We start from the raw sequence: 21,067 nt of genomic DNA, 5'->3' as shown, positions 1-21,067 counted from the left end.
AGTCTCTTTGACTGCATTCATTTTTTTTTTGTCTGTCTGTGCAACGGACTCTTCTTCTTTCTTGCACTCTTAACAAACCAGCTTATCTTAATGTCATTAAAATTGTGAGTTTTTATTTGGGTTTCAAACTGATGTGACACATTGCTTTACGTATTCAGTGCAACAATTCAAAAAGTCTATTTTATATCCTTTATTACCATTCCCATTGAAGACCAAGTCAGAGTGTTTTACACATGCGGTGTAAGTGCATTTCTCGATTTCTGCATTTGAAGTAAGTAGTGGTCTGTCAAGGGTCTCTTGTTTAGTGGTGGAGACTGAATTAGTGACCTTGTAGTTTTTATTCTGACACATCGGCCAACAGGCCTGTTCAGGCATATGAGAGCACAATGCTGCCTTCAAAGATGGCGTCTTCCATCCTTTCAGTTTCATCGCCACATTTAAGAACTGCATGTAACCTTTCGAAAATCCTATTTATTAAACGTCTATTATCCAAGCCATTTTTGGTTTGCCTAGTCTATTTTACCATAGTAAGCGTTCTGACAAATATTACTTTTTACTTTTATTAGAAAGTGCTTTTTGAAGTTTGCATTTTTGACTTCTTTTCATACAGTGCCTTTCAAAAGTAAGATTTTTCTTGCTGGAATGTCTAGGCTCAACCTTCCTTACCTAATTATTGCTTCATTCAAATTCATATAACCCGTTTTTTGAATTGTAGCTATGCCCCAACTGGAAGCTTTCAGCTCGAGGTTTCTTTTCACTGCAAGAATCTTTCTGTAATCTTTTTCCAGTCCTTTTTAGTGCCGTTTCTTTAGCATTTATGTCGTATTATTGCTTGGAATGTGCTGTATTTTGCATTGCTTAATATTGGATTTCATTTGCAATATGTGTGCCTTTTTTGTGCCTGGCTGATTTCAATTTAACACTGTGTGTAACACCTTTCTTTCTAGTATAAAATTCTGATTTGAAATTTGCTCATGTGTAAGATGTTTAAAAATCTATTTTGAAAGCCTGTTTTACTCTAAGTGCTGATTTGTTATCAGGAAGCTCTGACAGTATGTTAGAAAGCTAAAGCTAATGGTGAGCAAAAGCTTAATCTAATCCCGATACCGAAATGCATTCAGAGCTCTTATATTCAGTCATACGTCTAACTATGGACAGGAGTTTGTGCTTAGTCTGAACATTTATTATGTAGCTCCACATAAAGCAAAAGGTCTTTTACTGTCAGGTTCGACATAATTTAAATGGTGCTCTGCAAGAAAACTTTTAATAGTAACTTATATTTCCTCTTTATGGATTAAAGTAATTTGCCATTTTTCTTTAGGGCATAATTTGATTTGGCCTTGATACAGTGGCACAGTGGTTCTTAAAACCTGAAATTTTTACACTTCCAAACTTATAGAGTCTCAAGTATTTATAAATGATGAAAATGCATATAAGTGCAGTGTGTCGATGCTAAGGTTAGAGAGAAACTGGGCTTCAAGCCCTGCTTGGTCACTTTGTGGATTTTTCTCAGGTTAATCAGGTTCTCCTTCCATATGCCAAATTTTGCCCAGTATTGGTGTAGATTTTCCTACTGGTATGAAATCAGTCCCCCTAAATTGAATGAATTGGATTTAAAAAATGGATTGATGGTTACATTTTCATGTATTGTTTTAAATTTCATGTACTTTTTTCATGTATAGTAATATACCCTTTAACGTGTTATACTTACCCTTATTAGCTGATAATAGATGTACAGTATGCATAAATCTTCTAATGATCATACCTTAAAGTTCAAAGTAACATAACTCTCTAACCCGTGGGCGTTAAAAAAAGAACAAGAAGAAGTAGAAGTGTATTCCTTGCCTTTGTGATACACATGAAGCTCCCGCCTCTGGATGTCTGACTGAGCTCCTCGGCGTTTAAACCAACAATTCCTTGCCCTTTCCTGTTGACCCCTGCATCTGCTGCTTTTCATTCCAAATCTGAATAATTCCCATAATTACTGGCAAGATAATGATTAGCTTGATGAGAACTTTAAACTTTTCAAAATTATCCTTGCGTGTGACACAACAATTGTGATCATGATCTTCTCTGCTCGACTGAGAATAGTGCCTGACACCAACATCTGTTCTGTATTGTGCAGCTTGCTGGCGGCTGGAGAAGATTGGAGAGCAGGGCTCTCGCTGAGAAAGATGTGTGTGAGCAGACACACTGCTGTGACAACTTGTACCATCTGAAACCTACACACTTGCACAGTTGCTATTGGCCAAAGGTTCCTTCTAGTTACTGGCCAAACAAGGTGCAAAATGAAAGGAAAGAAACAGACACGGCATAAGCAGCTAAGAAAAAGAATCTCCTGGGAACCTCATGCATCCAGCGTGACCCCATTAAGCAACCTCTTCATCAAATATAGTCAGTCAGCCAATGTCATTTCTTTCTCTCCACTTTTGCTTTTGTTGTTGTTGCAATCTTTATATATTGCAGAGCCAGGTGCTTTAATAAATTCAAGTAAAGGCATTGTTAATAATTGTCAAATATGAACAACACGTGGAGTCTCCTCTCCATTATATCATTTTGTTTAAAATATCCCAGAATACTTTCCATGTAAATATCAGCTTCAGTTGCGTCCTGCTGGATTAAAGTAAAGAGCTAAGCTTAATTTAAGCGTCCCTAAACACAGAGGTGTGGGCTCAAGTGATAACCTGTCCCAGGGATTCAAAGGGACAGGAAGACAATAAAAGAGCTTTTTATGTTGGTTAAAATCTTCAAAGATATATTATGTATGCCATGTTCACCAGAATACGTATTTAACACAACAAAATGTCACTCGATTTTAGAAACTTCTTAAGCCACAACAATGAACAGGCTTACCCAGATGAAGTGGTGCCATGACAATACTTGCCTCACGCCTGGACAAACTTGTTAGGAAGGCAGACTCCATTGTAGGATTAAAGTTGAACAGTTTAACATCTGTGGCAGAGCGACGGGCACTAAGCAAACTTCTGTCAATCATGAATAATCCACTGCATCTACTTAACAGGATCATCTCCAGGCAGAGGAGTAGCTTCAGTGACAGACTTTTGTCACTGTCCTGCTCCACTGACAGACTGAGGAGATCGTTCCTCCCCCACACTATGCGACTCTTCAATTCCACGGGGGGAGTAAATGCGAACATTAATTCTGTTTTAATTTTTTTTTCATTTTTATTACTATTTAATTTAATATTGTTTCTTTGTATCAGTATACTGCTGCTGGATTATGTGAATTTCCCCTTAGGATTAATAAAGTATCTATCTATCTATCTATCTATCTATCTATCTATCTATCTATCTATCTATCTATCTATCTATCTATCTATCTATCTATCTTCTCCTGAATGCCAGCAAGGCAAAGGAGTTGATTGTGGATTATGGGGAAGAAACTGCTGAGGCACTATCACCTCCACAGTACTAACCACACTCAGGTGGAGAGGATGGGCAGTTTTTGGTGTCCACATCACTGAGGATCCCACCCAATCCAAGCACATTAACATTTTGGTGAAGAAGTCATGGCAGGTGGTAAAGACACCTGAGAAGCCCCAGGAATTTTAGGCTGCCCTTGCAGTTATTAAAAAAACTTTACATATCCACCATCGAAAGCACCCTGACAGGAAGTAATACCATCTGGTTTGGAAACAGCATGCAGCAAGACCACAAGGTTCTGCAGAGGGTGGTATGGTGTATTACCAAATTAGGTATGAAATTTGTTGCTTTTATGTTATGATAAATGTGTTTTTGACGTTTTATAAGTAAGGAAGGCAAGTTTTGAAGTAAGTCAGTTATTGAAGTTTAAGGAAGACAGAAGCTTTGAGGTCGGGTAATTATACTCATTAATAACGACACTGTAGCATAGTGACAGTAATGGCCCAATAAACCTCTAGTTTGCTTAGTACGTGAATTTAGTTTCATTTTTACAATACATGCAGGAATTCCATGTATGCTTATTTAGCACCAACATTTATAAATATATTTGTGACTTTGATCTGTGAGGAAATATGCAGGTGAAAATCTGCAGGGGGCTAGGGCCATATATGATAAAGTAGCATAAATGGAGTTTTACTGAAAAGTGCGGTAGGCCGAGATAAAAGACAACGAGAAGAACTCACAAAGACTGTGACTTCCCAGGGAAGTTTATTGGTTAAGATTGGTATTTTTCAAATGAAAATTGTGTAACAATCATGATATATATTAGTTTGCAAAATGAAACTGCATTCTAAAGTTAAGCATATTTTATAAATAAATTGCCTTTTATAATGGAGCTAATGGGTACCAGAGTCCCAATATGAAAAAAGTCTTACAACATACCAAATTTATCTACTTTAAAGTAGCAAACTTTCTGGTTTAAGAAAACATTACATTTCTTGAGCATGCTCGTGACAACAAAAGTAATCTGAAAATAATACAGTTTATCAGAGATTCTTGGTCCTATTTTCTCAAGGTAAGGACTCATTTTTGTTTGTTTGTCTGCTTGGAGGGGCTGCCGTGGCTACAGTTTTGACAAACCAACACCAAACCTCCCCCCGCCCTTTATATTCTGTGTTGTTATTTTACACAGCCAATGGAGTGAGATGCACACTAAGTGGCAATGTAGTGAAAAGAGTACATGAGTTTCATTGAACTTTGTACAGAAGAAACTATATCTGAAGAGAACTGATTACAATGCAAAGCCTTACACTTTTTGAACGAGTTAAGCCACCTGCACGTCACACTTTCCATGATGTGTTGTGCGCGCCCGCACACACACACACACACACACACGCACACACAATAAAAAAATTAAAAAGGTAGAGTGTGCCATTGAGGAGATTGAAGCTTCACCAACCAATTATCGATTTTTTAAATGCATGACAAGTTGCTCTTGATGAGGAATTGACAATAAAAGAACTAAGAACGTAAACTCACTGACACTCACTGGCTTTTTGTAGGGGGCTTTATATTCTATAACATGATTGTCTTGTCTGTTTTACATCACCTTGTTATTTCAGCTTGTCACATTTTTATTATTAATCTTAAACTACCCTGTTGCAACTTTTATGGAAAGCGTCACAGGCATCAATTTAATTATAAACCTATATCATCTAAAAACAATGCAGTTGATTAGATAAAATATGAAATATCTTGTTTTTATTCTGTGTATACTGTGTAAAAAACAGGTTATATGAATTTGAATGAAGCAATTAGGTAAGGAACGTTCAGCCTAGACATTCCAGCAAGAAAAATCTTACATTTTAAAGGCACTGTATGAAAAAAAATCAGAAATGCAAACTTCAAAAAGCACTTTCTAATAAAAGTAAAAAGTAATATTTGTCAAAATACATACTATGGTAAAATAGACTAGGTAAACCAAAAATGGCTTGGGTAATAGATGTTTAATAAATAGGATTTTAGAAAGGTTACATGCAGTTCTTAAATGTGGCGATGAAACTGAACAGATGGAAGACGCCATCTTTGAAGGCAGCATTGTGCTCTCATATGCCTGAACAGGCCTGCTGGCTGATGTGTCAGAATAAAAACCACAAGGTCACTAATTCAGTCTCCACCACTAAACAAGAGACCCTTGGCAGACCACTACTTCAAATGCAGAAATTGAGAAATACAGTTACATTGCATGTGTAAAATGCCCTGACTTTGTCTTCAATAGGAATGATAATGAAGGATACAACACAAAGGATACAAAACTTTTATGGAAAATGTCACAAGCATCAATTTAATTATAAACAGTGTGATGGGCGGTCGGGACGCCGCTGCTGCATATGTACTGGGGGAGCAACCATGGACAGCTCAATACCTCCCCCGGGATGCTTGGTGGCAGCCTCCCTGGCCAACGGTGATTCCCCAACCTCCCGCAGGGCTCCATGGGAGATGAAGTCCTCCACAGCCTGGTTGGGAGCTGGGGTGGTCGCTAGGGGGGTGCTGTCTGGAATCAACAGCCCAGCTGGACGAGTCTTCAGCCCCACCTGAAAGTGCAATTGGGACCAGGTGGTCAAGCACTTGGAACGCTTCCAGTTGGCCTATAAAAGGGGCCAGCCACCACCACTCAGGAGCCAGAATCAGGAGGAAGAGGACGAGATTGCCTGGGAGGAGTGGTGGTGCCAAGGTGGAGAGTTGTGTGTCTTATTTAACTGCTTTTGGGACTGTATATTACCTGTGGGTCATGGGGAAGACGTGTGCCCACAGGGGGAAAAAAATAAAAAAGTCTGTGCTTTAACACGTGCCTTTGGGTCAGTCTGTGCCGGGTCGGGTGCAATATAGCGCCTTTTCCACAACATATATCATCAGAAAACAATGCAGTTGATTAGGTAAAATGTGAAATGTCTTGTTTTTATACTGTGTGACCACTAGAGGGCATCTCACAACCCCAGACCATTGGCATAATTTCGCAGACGCAGTTCCAAGTGCAAAGAAATCAATTTATTTTCACAAATAACTTATACAGGGTTATTCCTTTCACACAATCCACAATTCCAACAGCACATTTCTTCCCTGCTCCTCTCCTGACCCTGACTCCCTGGCTGAGGCAGAGCAGCTTCCTTTATACTCGACACGGCAGTACTTCCGGCATTATGAAATTGCATCCTGGAAGCACTTCCAGGTCAGGTGACGCCTCCCCAAGCTCCCCTAGAGATCTGCCCACTAACACTACAACTCCCATGCAGAGCTGTGGGTGTCGCGCCAGGAACCATACCAGAGGGATATTGAGGGAACAGAAAGGCAGCCTTCCTCCATCCTTCCTTTATGAAGTTCTCCTGACCAACTATCTCAGCAAGAGCCCTGCTCTCCACTCTACTCCGGCCGACGGAAAGCTGCACAATGCAGAACAGATGTTGGCGTCAGGCACTACTCTCAGTCGAGCAGAGATGATCGTGATCACAACCATCCCAGTCAGGATGTCTGTCCATCCTCCTCCTTCCATTATAAAGGCCTCCTGACGAGATAAGGAACCATCCACCCTGGAAAGGATCCCAGTCATCTATGACAACAGTTTTTATTTGAACACAAGTAAAAGTAAATTTACCAATCACTCCTTTTTGTATTTATTAGCATTTATCATATTGTCCCAACACTTTCAGAATTGGGTTTGTATAAAAAACACTGAAGGGTGCATAAAACAATCTAGAATCCTGTAAAGGCAGCAAAATTGGGAATCAGGAATTATCGGCACAGCTGTGCCATCCGCAAACCTCACAATGATGAAAGAGTCACGTGCAGCCAAGCAGTCATATGTGTAGACTGAGTATAGCAGTTGTTCAAGAACGCAGCCCTGTGGAGTACCACAAAATGTTTCTGATCATCAAACACATTTAACCATTAGTCAAATATAACACAAGTAAACACAAAATGCAGTTTTTAAATGATGGTTTTATTATTTAGGAAGAAAAAAAAATCCAAACCTACATGGCCCTGTGTGAAAAAGTAATTACCCCCTGAACCTAATAACTGGTTGGGCCACCCTTAGCAGCAATAACTGCAATCAAGCGTTTGCAATAACTTGCAATGAGTCTTTTACAGCGCTCTGGAGAAATTTTGGCCCACTCATCTTTGCAGAATTGTTGTAATTCAGCTTTATTTGAGGGTTTTCTAGCATGAACCGCCTTTTTAAGGTCATGCCATAGCATCTCAATTGGATTCAGGTCAGGACTTTGACTAGGCCACTCCAAAGTCTTCATTTTGTTTTTCTTCAGCCATTCAGAGGTGGATTTGCTGGTGTGTTTTGGGTCATTGTCCTATTGCAGCACCCAAGATCGCTTCAGCTTGTGTTGACGAACAGATGGCCGGACATTCTCCTTCAGGATTTTTTGGTAGACAGTAGAATTCATGGTTCCATCTATCACAGCAAGCCTTCCAGGTCCTGACCTCTTGGATGAGTCGTCTCTGCGCTCTTGGGGTAATTTTGGTCGGCCGGCCACTCCTGGGAAGGTTCACCACTGTTCCATGTTTTTGCCATTTATGGATAACTAGCCAACCCGCGGCGTACCATACGCCGCATAATCAGGCCGGTTTTTTATTGAATTTTAAGCACAGGGAGAAAATTAACATTTGAAACACCGGTAATGTAATAAATCAGCAAGAAAAGCAACATTGTAACAATGCACGGAACGAACCAACACACAATCGTCCGTGACTGAAAACCGGCGGATCGTCCTCGCGCCTTCTGCTGCCAGGCGGAGGGATGGGGGTTCACGCACGGAGAGTGGAGCGGGAGAGAAGGACGTCCATTCAGCTCCGTCTGTCATGCTAGTCTGCTGATTTCTCGTTCAGTATGTACTGCCCGGTCACGTGCCCACCTCCAACTTGTCACTTGTGTCGTCGTCTTTACACAGTCCAGATGCACATGTGACTGGCGTGGACTTTTCATTGCTCTGTGCGGTTTTGGCGCTTTTCTATATATAATCCACCAAGACACCTGACCACGGTAGTAGCGAGGTGGGAGGGTGCGTAGAAAGTGCAGGAGCATCTAAGAAGACGCACGTTTGTCGCGACGCAACCAGTGGGAGCGTCAGGACCGATCCGGGGTAGACGGCCGCCTTTGTGCGAATGTGGTTTCGCCGCCCTACGTACCTATTTTCTATTATGATATGACGGATATTACTATTACATGTACTACTTCAAACAAGATTATGACGGTGTTAGGGTAGAGTCGGGATGTATAAATAAAATTTAATTTCAAGCGATTAATTTCAAATCAAACCAGCCTAGATTAGAAAGCCGGTTTATTTAATCGTTCTAAGCGACAGGCAGCTCTGCACACAGTGACAGTCAATTCAGAGATCGCCGCAGCTCCGCTGTCTTTTGCCGCTTCTCTTGACTCGCAATCCCGTTGAGGAACGTACGCGTCTCACATGAAATCTATCGCCTTGCGCGCAACTATGAAATATGCAAGTTGAGCGTTGACTAAGGGACTACACACATTTAGAGAGCGTGCGTAAACACATGGTAAGCAATGGAACCGTTCAGACAGAGCGTGCGATGAGCGGCGACCATCAAAGGCTTTTGCCCGCTCGAGAGCAAATCGCTATGTATGTGGAGTCCCTAATAGGCATCAACGCATCGACTACAATACACGCCACTTTGTCAAACTTTGCTCACTGCAAACGCCGCCGCTGCTATAGTCGCCGGCGCTCAGACTTTAAAATTCAAAGGCGGACAGCCGCCGGTCGCAGCGTCGCCGGCTGCTGCATCTCCTCAACGGCCGCCTTTGAGTTTGGCCACCCGCGTGGGCACGTTTTGCCCGTCGCCAGGATCGGCCCTGGGAGCGTATGAGTTGCACTTAGTGGGAATTCCACGGTTTGCAGCCCGAATGGGGCTCAACGGCTTACCCACGCCGGGTAGACACACGGTCAATGTCATGCATAATTATTTATTGAATGCTAAACACTTCTGGAAAGACACCGTTGTCTAAAAGGGAGGGTTTGAGGATACAACAGAAAGTGAATGAAAAGATGGAACTCTAGACTTTTCATTGCTCTGTGCGGTTTCGGCTGCCTTTCTATATATAATCCACCAAGACACCTGACCACGGTAGTAGCGAGGTGGGAGGGGGGGTGAACAAAGTGCAGGAGCATCTAAGAAGGCGCATGTTTGTCGCGGATGCGAATTGCTGTATGTAGCGTGTAAAACAGTTTGCCATGGAGCACGTGGTGGAGCGTCGTAACGAAAACTTAGTTTTAAAGACTGCTCACTTCATTGTGTTTTAACCTCAGTTGTAAAGGATTGTTTTAAGGATCCCATGGGATACCCCTCGCAAACCGTTTGACACGCTGCACCATAGAGTCTGGACGTATTCATGTAATCAGCGTATTGTTGAGCAGACTGTATAATAATGCCTCTGTGACTAAGAACAACGGACACCACGTCACCGAAGTTATCCCAATGTTGGCAAACAAAGCTAAGAGCCATGTCACGAAGTTTGAGAGCAACAGTTTCGTCAATGACATTTCTTCAAAAAAAACCCGACTGACAGAAACAAACAATTACCTGAAGCAGGAATTTCCATAACATTGAAAGAATTGTTGTTTCCATGAAATACATTTGAAGCGGCAGCCATGGAGGGAAAAGAATAGTCAACGTGGCTCACAGCTGAGTTTGGACCGGAGCACAGACCAATGCGAGTGAGTATGTGTTTGATGAGCTGTTTGATTTGGCGGGCAGTGGTCTGAGGTGCGTTCCTAAGCACGTGGGAGGAGGGTAGAGTTTCTGGGCGGGGCTTCGTTGTTCCTTTCGCATGGTTTTTCATGGTGTCGAAACCAAAAAGAATAATGAAAAGTCAACGTGGCTTAGACGTGCATGTGGACTCCTAGCAAAGACGAAAGAGGCTAACTGGGTGGTCGGTGAGTTTTGCGTCCGGGCACATGGGCAGGCAGTGTGAATGCCTAGAGAGCGAGGGGCGCGGGCGGTGAAAAGGAGTGTTGGTGGGTAGGAAAACGTCTTCCGTGTTCCTGCAGGAGCATCTAAGAAGACGCATGTTTGTCGCGGATGCGAATCTGTATGTAGTGTGTAAAACAGTTTGCTATGGTGCAAGCGGTCATGCGTTGTAACCGAAAAATCGGTTTTTAAAGACTGCTTACTTCATTGTGTTTTAACCTCAGTTGTAAAGGATTGTTTTAAAGATCCCATGAGATACCCCTCACATGCTGCATATGGCAATTCACCTCCGCGAGAAACTCGCCTCTATGAACAGTCAACGTAGCTCGGAGGTGCATGACATTAACCTGCCCTGCACCGCATGTGGCCTCCTCGACAGACGAATATAAATGACGCCACTTTTTCTGTGTCCTCGCGTCCGACTTGGTGGGCGTGGCCCTGCGAGTTGTTGCCGTATCCAATGGAGTTGGTGGGCGTGGCTCCTTCCTTCGTGCGCCATAGGTGTCTCACTTGTCGGCGGCTTAGTGAATCCACGCCCCTTCCGGCGTGCTTTTCATGGTTGTCTTGCCTTAGTGAATTATATATATAGAAGGCTCTCACTGTGGTTCGCTGGAGTCCCAAAGCTTTAGAAATGGCTTTATAACCTTTACCAGACTGATAGATCTCAATTACTTCTGTTCTCATTTGTTCCTGAATTTCTTTGGATCTTGGCATGATGTCTAGCTTTTGAGGTGCTTTTGGTCTACTTCTCTGTGTCAGGCAGCTCCTATTTAAGTGATTTCTTGATTGAAACAGGTGTGGCAGTAATCAGGCCTGGGGGTGGCTACGGAAATTGAACTCAGGTGTGATACACCACAGTTAGGTTATTTTTAACAAGGGGCAATTACTTTTTCACACAGGGCCATGTAGGTTTGGATTTTTTCTCCTAAATAATAAAAACCATCATTTAAAAACTGCATTTTGTGTTTACTTGTGTTATATTTGACTAATGGTTAAATGTGTTTGATGATCAGAAACATTTTGTGTGACAAACATGCAAAAGAATAAGAAATCAGGAAGGGGCAAATAGTTTTTCACACCACTGTATATGTGAATAGAGACTGGTAATATAGGTATCTAATATTTACAAAAAAAAGGAAGTTTTAGTACATTTTGAAAAATCAGAGTAGAAATCAACGGTGTAGCTAATTAGATAGCTATGAAATTGATAAGATTGGAACGTACATCATTCAATTACAATTAAATAAAAATAATAACATAGCCACCCCACTTTTTTTCAAAAATTATTAAAGGTCAAAGCTTTTACATCTCCTTCTCCTGAACAAAAATAATAAAGGCCACCCTATCTCCTTCTTGTACACAACAGTGACGTGTCGTTGCTCATGATTCAGCTCTCCTTACGCTGATGGTCTAGCTACATCACTGACTACTTCTGGCATACAAATGCCATTTCAGTACCCTCAACATTAAACCTTGTGTGAAGAAAAAGGCTGTGACACACGTGAATATTAATGTGTAGATTCAGTAACCGTTCATGCTTTGCAATTTGTAAACCTTACAGTAATTTATCTTTATTAATAATTCATCTCCTCATTTTTTTTGACTTGTAATTCAAGTGCACAGCTATTTTGTCCCATTGTGAGCTCTGCTTTGCCTGCTTGTCTAATTTTCCTCTGCAAAATTGTAATGATTTTGCAATCATTCGTTAATCAACATCTTTGTGTCAGGACAATACTTAAGTGGATAAAGGCTAGATGTCGCCAATAAATTGCAATAATTACTCCTATTGTTCTTTTAATGTGACTCACGACTTCTTTTGTACTCATGGAGTAGATAACAGTCTAATCATTCGATTGAGCAACAATGTTTCAGTGCATTCAGCAGGTCCAGAAGACTTCTAATTTTTCCAAGTCAATAGAAAATATCTTTGAACATTTCCACACCAGATATAATATTATTTAGAGTTGCCTAACTTAGGAGATGCATTAGATTATAACAGTTTGGTAATATGTATCGTAAGTGATGTGATAAACAGCAGCACATATTCCACAAGCCTTGGAACGTCAGTGAACCCATTAATGTTCCAGTGTTTGTCTGATCTTAAATGTGGTTTCATTTTTTAGATAAAGGGTAATATTATATAAAAAGGAAATGTATTAAATAAAGAAACCACTTTGTAATATCTGAGCCATACATTCTTTGTCTTTATAGGGGTAAATGTGCATGTGGCTAAAATAATCAGCTCTGTTAACCCTGATGCTTCAGTTAATAAACAGTCTGAGAGATAAATATCAATTTTGTTTGACCCTTTCAGAGTCTACACTTCATCATAGACATTTGGGAAAGTAATATGAAACTCAATCAAAAAGATTTCTGAGAAACTCAGAGTAAAAGTCACCAATGCTTGTGTGCTGAGAAGGATGATGAAAAACATTCCTAAGGACTTCAGCCTTTAGTCAGGCAGACACATTTGCAATCAGTTACATCCAGTTCTGTTTCTTGTGAATTCATGGGCAGTCTGCAAGCAGTTTGGAAACTCTGTCCATATGTGCATGGGTTTGTCCTCTTTGATTTCTTTAAACCTAATTTTGGAATTGCAGCAATCGACCTTTTCCCAAGATTCAGGCATCTGCACCATACAATCTTTAAGTATTTTTTTCTGTGATGTGTAAATCGAGCCTTTAAGACCGGACAGTAGAATGATAGCCCATGGAAGCAAAATAGTGTGGCAGAAATGCTGAGCCTAGTAGAGGAACCTTGACAAAACCAGATAAAAGTATTACCACGTGTGTGCGATTAGGGGACAGTTTCAGGGCTCTGGTGATTGTAATTTCCTGCATCTCCAGGGGTTGGTGCTGTGTCCTAATGCCTTTTCTCTTCCTTCCTCTGCAGACCAGATGATCGATAGTTTTAACCCCTCTGATGTCACTTCCGGTTATCTGTCCACCTGGACCCGCCCCTTCCTGCTGGAAGGACTTAAGACCGGGAGATCCATCATCTTGAAACAGTTTATTTGTGAGCTTGCATCTGGGAAATCTTGTTTGCAATTATTGCTTGTTTTCTTTTGTATTGCTGCATCCAATTAAATGGGGCCACCAGGGTGGTGCCCCAAGTCTTTATTGTGGCCTGTTTGTTCTCTTACAGTATGTATATATACTATACTAGCCGTGCAAGCCCATGCTGTTAAAAGCCCAGGGTCCTAGAAGCTATTGAAATTGTCAGAAAAAAAAATTGAAATGTAGAGATGTCAGGTAATTGAAAGGAACAACTCTGGGAATCTCTCTCCTAGGAGGATTCATTTTGCCGACATGCTTGCATCGTTTGTGCATTAGTGGCTAGGCGACTGTCTTTCTTCATAGGTTTCCTTTTGCTTTTGCCTCACTTGTGTATTAGTGGCGGAAGGAAAAGTAAAAGAGATACCATTTTGCAGATGTGCTCGCCTCGCTTCTCTATTAGCCGCTAAGGAAGTGGCTCTTTCTTCTAAGGTTTTGCTTTGCCTGACGTGCTGGCCTCACTATCCTTGGAGGTGGAGCCCTTACCCTGACTCCATCTCTCACTAACAGGCCGAAAAGACACACACACTTCCACACATAGATGTCAATATATAAGATATCCTAAAACCATAAATAAAAAGCAAACAAGGGGACAAGCAAAACAAAGTAAATGTATTCATATGTATTCTAACCCACTAAACAAAGGAATAAATTAAAAAGAGAACAGAAAAAATTCATAAGCACTAAATACAGGAATCAAAATTCAAAATAAAAAAGACCAACAGGGAATTACATAGCCTGAAGTATTGCAGTGCTAGAGCATTTAGGAAAACCAGCACTTAATTTTTATTTTCCACGTCCATCCTATTACATAATTATTGCTTGAAGCGTGATGCCTAGCATGGGTCTAAGACAAACAGCACATGAAAGGAGGACACAAGAATTAGAACTAAAGAGTTTCTGTGACACATCTGGAAGAAAGGCAGAAGAGGTTATTTGGTAGCTCTTAACTGGCCCAGTGTGTCGTGGACTAGCAGTCCCAAGCTCTAAGGAGTTTCAGAACACTTCTAGTAATACCCACTACAGGGGAAAGTTACCATAATCCCCAGACAGTAATAAGGGCAAGCACCAGATTTATGTAAAATAAAAGAGTTATTCTTCACGAAAATTATTCCAATCACAATGAAGCTCGGTGGAGCATGAAGGTGTGACAATGCGGGTTCGGCTCCATGCTCCCATCTCTGTTTGGGAGCCCTTGAACCCAACACGGTCGATAATGTTACCAAGTGAGCTAGTCAGTGGAGGCAACAAGTAAGCAAGGGGATGGTAAAAAGTGCAGAAGTGCTTTTATTAAAACAGTCAACAAAAACAGTGTTCAAATAAATAAAGTGCAGTGCTTTCATAAATCCATAAATAAATAATCCCATAAAAGAAATGTGGAGGTTAAAACCAATAAATAGAAAAATCTTCTTAAATCAACGAGGTTAAAACGATCAGGAAGCAGTCTTTAAAAACACAACAATGACAAGCATGGTGCATCTTTTCTGTTAGCGTCTCACCTGCTTCTCCAAGTTAGGCTTTGCTGCAGGCGAGGTGCTCTCTGCAGCTGCCCTCTTCAACTCCTGCAATGAGACTGGAGACCTCCCGATCCCTGGCTGCGGTCTGGCACTCATCCCAGCCTCAGAGACTTGGCTTCCCTGACAACCAGGACGCTCATGCCAGGGAGTTTACCGCCCAAGCCTCCCGACTCCCGCAGCCTTCTCGGCCTTATGCGGCCAGCCATCCTTCTCTGGTTACTCCCGCTACCTGGTCGCTCAGCGGGAACAACAGCAACTCCAACCCCTGGGTGTAGGCCTAACACCCAGGCCCTCACAGCTGCACACGAGCGCTCGTTCACTCGATCTCCACACACACGCACTGCGTGTCTCTCTCTCTAGCACCGTCCTGCTTCCTCTATCCCTGTAACCTCCGTTCTCTTTCCTCTCTGTTTCTTCTTTGTTTCTGATCTCCCTCCATCTGACTCACGCTTCTTTTTTATAATGCGAGAGACCATAGCAGCTGTAGCATATTAGCCACGGGAGCAATCACGGATGTGGGCAGTTCCTTACCTGTGCACTCGGTGAGAAACGCCCACACCACAGATCACCCCGCGGCTTGCTATGGCCCAATGCCCCCTCGCGAGCGGTGATTTATTTAAAATGGCCTTTGCTAAACGAGCTGTGGACCTGCTATACCACAGAAGGCAAAATGAAATTGCTTTGAACACAAAGGTAATCCAAATCTGACAACTCCCAAAAAAAAGAAAAACAGAAAGAAGAAAGTCAAAATGCCAGAGATACCATAATTAACAGAATTCACAATAAACACAAGAAAACTTAACAATTTCAGGCACATTTGAAATGAATCACCAGGAACTGTGGCAGACCCTCTAGATTTTATATTTTATTATTTTTATTTATTTATTTAGGCATTTGTTTGGAATAGCACTCTTCCTTGCAGGTGTGAAGAACTGTGAACAATTCTCAAGTAAAATAAATCACTAAATACAGAACTGGTACACATATAAATGGAGATTTGCTAAAACATATAAAGAACAAGATAAAAAAACTGATTAAACAGAAATGGAGACCAACAATACCTGCCCATCAATTGATGAACGATGGCCGGTTTACAGCTTTAGAGATTAAAATCATAATTGTAATAGGGGGAGGGCAATTCCTGCTGGTGACTGGCAGGTGGCTCTGCCTCTTGGGGGACCACCCAAAAAACACATGGAATACAACACAGGCAGGTTACACAGATAACCAAAATCCAAAGCAAAGAATAATGAACATAAACATCGCAAATCAAAGAATCCAAAATGAACAAAAGAGACATAAAACATGAATCTGAAAGAGACACGACACAGTGTCAGTGATGTGTGTTTCTGAGTGGGTCTTTAGTGAAATGAACTAAATGAGCATTGACTTGCACTCAAAGAGTTCTGGCTCCCTGACCTTGTAAATTAGATGGGGCGAATACATTAATATAGCTATATTATTGTTATGTTGTAACAAGGCCCCAGCTTATTGTGTTGTTCTTTTTCTTTTCTGCTTGTAACAGATTCTGGACAATCCAGTCGTTTTTTCATTTATTGCAAATCACCGTGCAGGGCTGTGAAACCAGGAAAGCTGAGAGTTCGATGTAACAGATGCAAGGAAGGAGCACTAACGTTGACAAGGGTATGAATTTCTCTGTAAAGCTGAATTATGATTTCTGCTTGGAAACATATTGTATAGTCTCAAAGTTTAACCACTATGACATTCATTTTAAGGAATATTTGCATATACCTGTATATATTTTTTATCTGTCATTTAGACATTTCTTAATGTTCAGGTCAGTTTCTGATTGAGGATATTTGGTTTAAAAGTTTTCATCAGAAGCCAAATAGTAATGAGAAATCTCACAAACAACTCACGGTTCCAAAACAGGAGAAAGGCAGTGACACAGACTCATATTTAGAATCGAATCACTGCAGACAGCGGCTGGGGGTGGATGGGTAGGCAGCAACACTGAAGTTTTCTTGTGAGTCTAAGAAATATTTAGCAGTACAGAGTGGGCTCACTGCTTCAGACTAGAAATAGAAATTATTTGTCACTTTGGGTTCAACACAGAGAATGTAGAGCTTTATTATTATAGTGAGGCATCTCTCACTTTTTGTCTTGTCGAACTGAGTCATGGAGCTAGAACATTCCTGTCTGAAGATTATTTGTTGATTTATTGATGAAAAAAAAAAACAAACAAAAAAACAAAACAAAGTATATAACTCCTTAAGTTTTAAACTGCAAAAACATGATGCTGAATCTGTGTCCAAACATTTAGCTGCACTAATATAAGAAAATATTGTCAAGATGCTGTATCACTTTCCATCTCCGTCCCCATCTATTCTTTATAACAATTAATGTTCCAATAATGTTTCAAGCACAAGAGCTGTATATCTAAATAGCTTCCTTTTATAAACACAGAAATCTGCAGTAATTAATTTCCAGCTCTTTATTTTAAAAATATACGTTAGAGTCAGCAGTACTTCTTTTTCTCTGCTGTCATGTTTGTTACCATTTCAAGTACTTTCATGTTTTTGCATTATAGTCATGACTTTCCTCGTTTGTCATAACTTCAAGAGAGTGAATTGAGCCAAAGTCTGAAAAATTTAAAGCCGCCTGTGAGGGATGGCCAGGAGCCCAGCCTGACTGGGATGCCCTCAGCTGGCAAAGACTGGGGGAGATAGCATACTCAGGACATTATCTTCCCCTGACCACCAGATAGCAGACCCACTGGGTTGTGGTGGTGCCATGGATTCCCCAAGGGTACCATGGGAATTGGAGTTCTTTGACACAGCCCTGTTGGGTTCTGTGGGTACTCCAAGGGGTGCTGTGGGGACTGGGGAGCCCTACTTCATGTGGCTCCAACCTTACCCAGAAGTGCTCCTAGGCCAGACCTTGGGAACACCAGAAGAACTTCTGGGGACAACATAAAAGGAGCTGCCTGCCATAGCTCAGAGAGCCAGAGTCGGGAGTAAGGAGGCTGTGACAAAGAGTGAGAGAGAGAAGAAGAAGACAGAATCTCTGGGTGTTGTATGTTGACGTGGGCAACACTTAAAAAGAAGAGTTCCCCGCAATAAACACTATTTTGTTCCTTTTATACTTTTGTTCGAGTGTTTGTGTTGGGTATTTGGGGAGTTGCATTGCCTCCTGGCGGCCATTCACCTTAAGGTGGAGTTTAATGTTGATTGGCAATATGGAGTGCAAGGGAAGAGAAGGAGCTTATTAAAAGCAAATTTCAATTTGTAATTTTGTAACTAGTTGCCTGAAACTCTCTTTTGTAATTCTTGTTTATGTTTGAGGGGGTTTGTTGTGGTTGTTTGCTGTAAAATATCTATATTTCTTGAGCTTCTATTAATGCTACATTTCCCATTGAGATCTATCTATCTATCTATCTATCTATCTATCTATCTATCTATCTATCTATCTATCTATCTATCTATCTATCTATCTATCTATCTATCTTATTAAAGAAATAACCTTTTCTTTTCTTCATATGCTCTATGTGATCTCCCCGAATGTGCTGAAGGATGCCCTAAGCATCTTTATCTAATTTAGAGCCTTTGACATTTTTTGTTATGCTAATTGATACTATTACAAATAAATTTAAAAATGAATTTTCCATCAGAGAAAATTTTTTAACTCTTTGCTTTTTTCTTTTGTGCTGTAAATGCCCTGCTTACTAAGAGTGGCTGGATTTTCAGTTCCTCATTACACCCAATCGTTCTGCTTATAACCAGTATAACCCTGAAGAAATGCATATTATGATCACATTTTAAAACAATAATAGCATTGTTAGTCAATTAATGAAAAATTTAAATGGCAACTGTACACATTTTAGCATGCATCCAGGAAAAGCATTTTTGCATGTGGATTAACAAAGGAATTGGCTGGGATTGGCTCCAGCAGACCCCCATGACCCTGTAGTTGGGATATAGCGGGCTGGATAATGGATGGATGGATTAAAGAACATTTCAAGTAATGATAGTAAGCAGCCTTTTTTGCTGAGCCTAGAATGAATACTCCATTTACTTTACAGCACTTCACCAATGACTCAGTACAGAGGGGCCTTTAGTCTTACGCTGCACTTCCACATTCATCTCCTAGACTCAGTCCTCCATCTGGCTGTGGGTTCCATTGATTTTCCCAGTTGTTTTTTTCTTCGTCTCACTGTGGTATTTGTACCATACACTCACAGTTAGCATGGTTGCATTATTCTTCTGAATCATGAGTTTTTAGTTGCTAGGAATTGGAAGGAATTTCTATTTAAATGCATTCTTTTTGAATTAGTAATCTAATAATCATACTTTAATCCATCCCCTACATGTTAGAAAATAGATAAACTGATTGATGAATGAATATAGTTATTCAGGGTCTTACAGTAATAGCACAGTGGTTAGCAGACCCGTATTCTACTTCCGGTCTGGTTACTTTCCTTTTCTGTATATTCTCCTGGGTTTTCCCCCATACCTCCAGTAACATAAAGGTTATTGAAGTAGTCCCTTTGTTTATGGCCCCATAATGATGACGACATTGTTCATATATCATTGTTAAATACCAACTGATTTTGAAGCTGTGGCTATTTGAGTTTGAAAAATCCTCCAAGGCTCTAATTTTCAAACTACTTAGCTGTATCTGCCAAAGAAACAGAAGATGGCATATTTTAAGTGCTCTTTCCTTGAAGTTTGGTGAAAGCTGGCATTCCTGCCCAATCCATACCTTTAATCACTGGCAAGTTGGAGTGTTCCTTGGAGATTATGATAGACATCACTTGGACCTATTTTGTGCAGGAATGTCCTCGTTCTTTGTAGGAGATCAGAACTGAAGTACTACATGGTGCATTGCTAATGTTTTGGAGAGGAAAAATGAGCAAATAAGCATGCTCACAAATCCCTAATTTAAACTGAACTTTGTAGTTTTGACAGGCTTAACTCGTCATTTTAATCTTGCATCGCAAGGATGAGACAACCACAGAATCAAAATGATTTCCTTTACATGTATTCATGGCCAAGCTGTTGTTTTTTAAAAACAAACTGAAAAAAGGTGACTTCACACAGTTTTTCACAGCTTCAGCAGTTGACAACAGCCCACTACTGTCAAAGCAATTGTGCACACAAAGTGGCATTTATGTTATATGTGTGAGCGCAATTAATGAGCAATTTTAAAGTCATTTCAATGATATTTTTAAATTCAACATAGCATTTAGTCTTCTGAGAACTTCTTTCCACAACATTGAGTGACATGTGACTGATGCAGCCTCCAGCTTGTAACTGTTTTGCTCAGACAGTGAGTTGCTGGAAAGAGAATGTGCTCTCTGTAGTTAATTTCTTGAAATCAACTCTAGGAGTCAACAGGGGAGCAAAAGCCTTCACCGCCACCTTTGGAGTGTCACCCCATCTATCAGATCTACACATATTACATAAAGCTTGTGAAGGGCATGTACTGTTGAAACCAAACTCCCATTTTCTGTATTGCATATCCAGCTCAGAGCCTTGGGGTGTTTGTTGGTGTTGGCCTCATTGAAAAATAAAATTAGGTGATTTTTGTTTATTAGCGTTTAATCTAAGTTGATATAATCAAGCACACTTTAGTTCAATGTGTGGTTCTCATTGTGTTCCAACTGTAAGAGAAGCAGCTGTTCTTTCTTTCCACAGTGGCTAGCATTTTGTAATCTAAGAATGCAAAATGCAAGTTTATCACATTAATCATCTTAGAGTTTAAGATATGTCTTGATGATGTTATAGTACATCAGATATCAGGCACATCACTCACAATGAGGCAGATGAAGTATGTTTGAACACAAATGGATTTATGGATGATAGTTTGTCAGACTGACTGAGCCGAATGAAGGCACAGGCCCGTGGGAGAAAAAAAACGCTACGTCTCCAAAATAAAAAAGAGACCTGGCAGTACTGGGGAAAGTCCAGAGGAGAACATCTAGGCTGACGTGGGGTCTGAGAGGTATGAGCTATGAGAAGAGACTGAAGGAGTCCAACCTTTAAGTTTAAGCAAACAGAGATTAAGAGATGGCATTATTGAAGTTTTTACATTTTTTAAGGGAATTAGTATAATGATCCCAGCTGTTACTCAAAATGAATTCTTCCAACAGTAA

The 21,067-nt window shown here is 40.7% G+C and overlaps 1 protein-coding gene across 1 annotated transcript in view; it reads left to right on the top strand.

Annotated features, from left to right (window-relative positions):
* prkn (parkin RBR E3 ubiquitin protein ligase) overlaps positions 1-21,067 on the top strand; it is a 1,158,643-nt gene that overhangs the window by 500,071 nt on the left and 637,505 nt on the right. The window contains exon 4 of the mRNA XM_039738446.1: positions 16,478-16,596. Within this exon, the coding sequence (XP_039594380.1) occupies positions 16,478-16,596 (119 nt within the window). The remainder of the gene's footprint in view (positions 1-16,477; positions 16,597-21,067) is intronic.

Source organism: Polypterus senegalus, chromosome 16 (genome assembly GCF_016835505.1).
Source record: "Polypterus senegalus isolate Bchr_013 chromosome 16, ASM1683550v1, whole genome shotgun sequence".
In the NCBI taxonomy this organism is placed as follows: domain Eukaryota; kingdom Metazoa; phylum Chordata; class Cladistia; order Polypteriformes; family Polypteridae; genus Polypterus; species Polypterus senegalus.
This window is presented reverse-complemented; position numbering and strand designations above follow the sequence as displayed.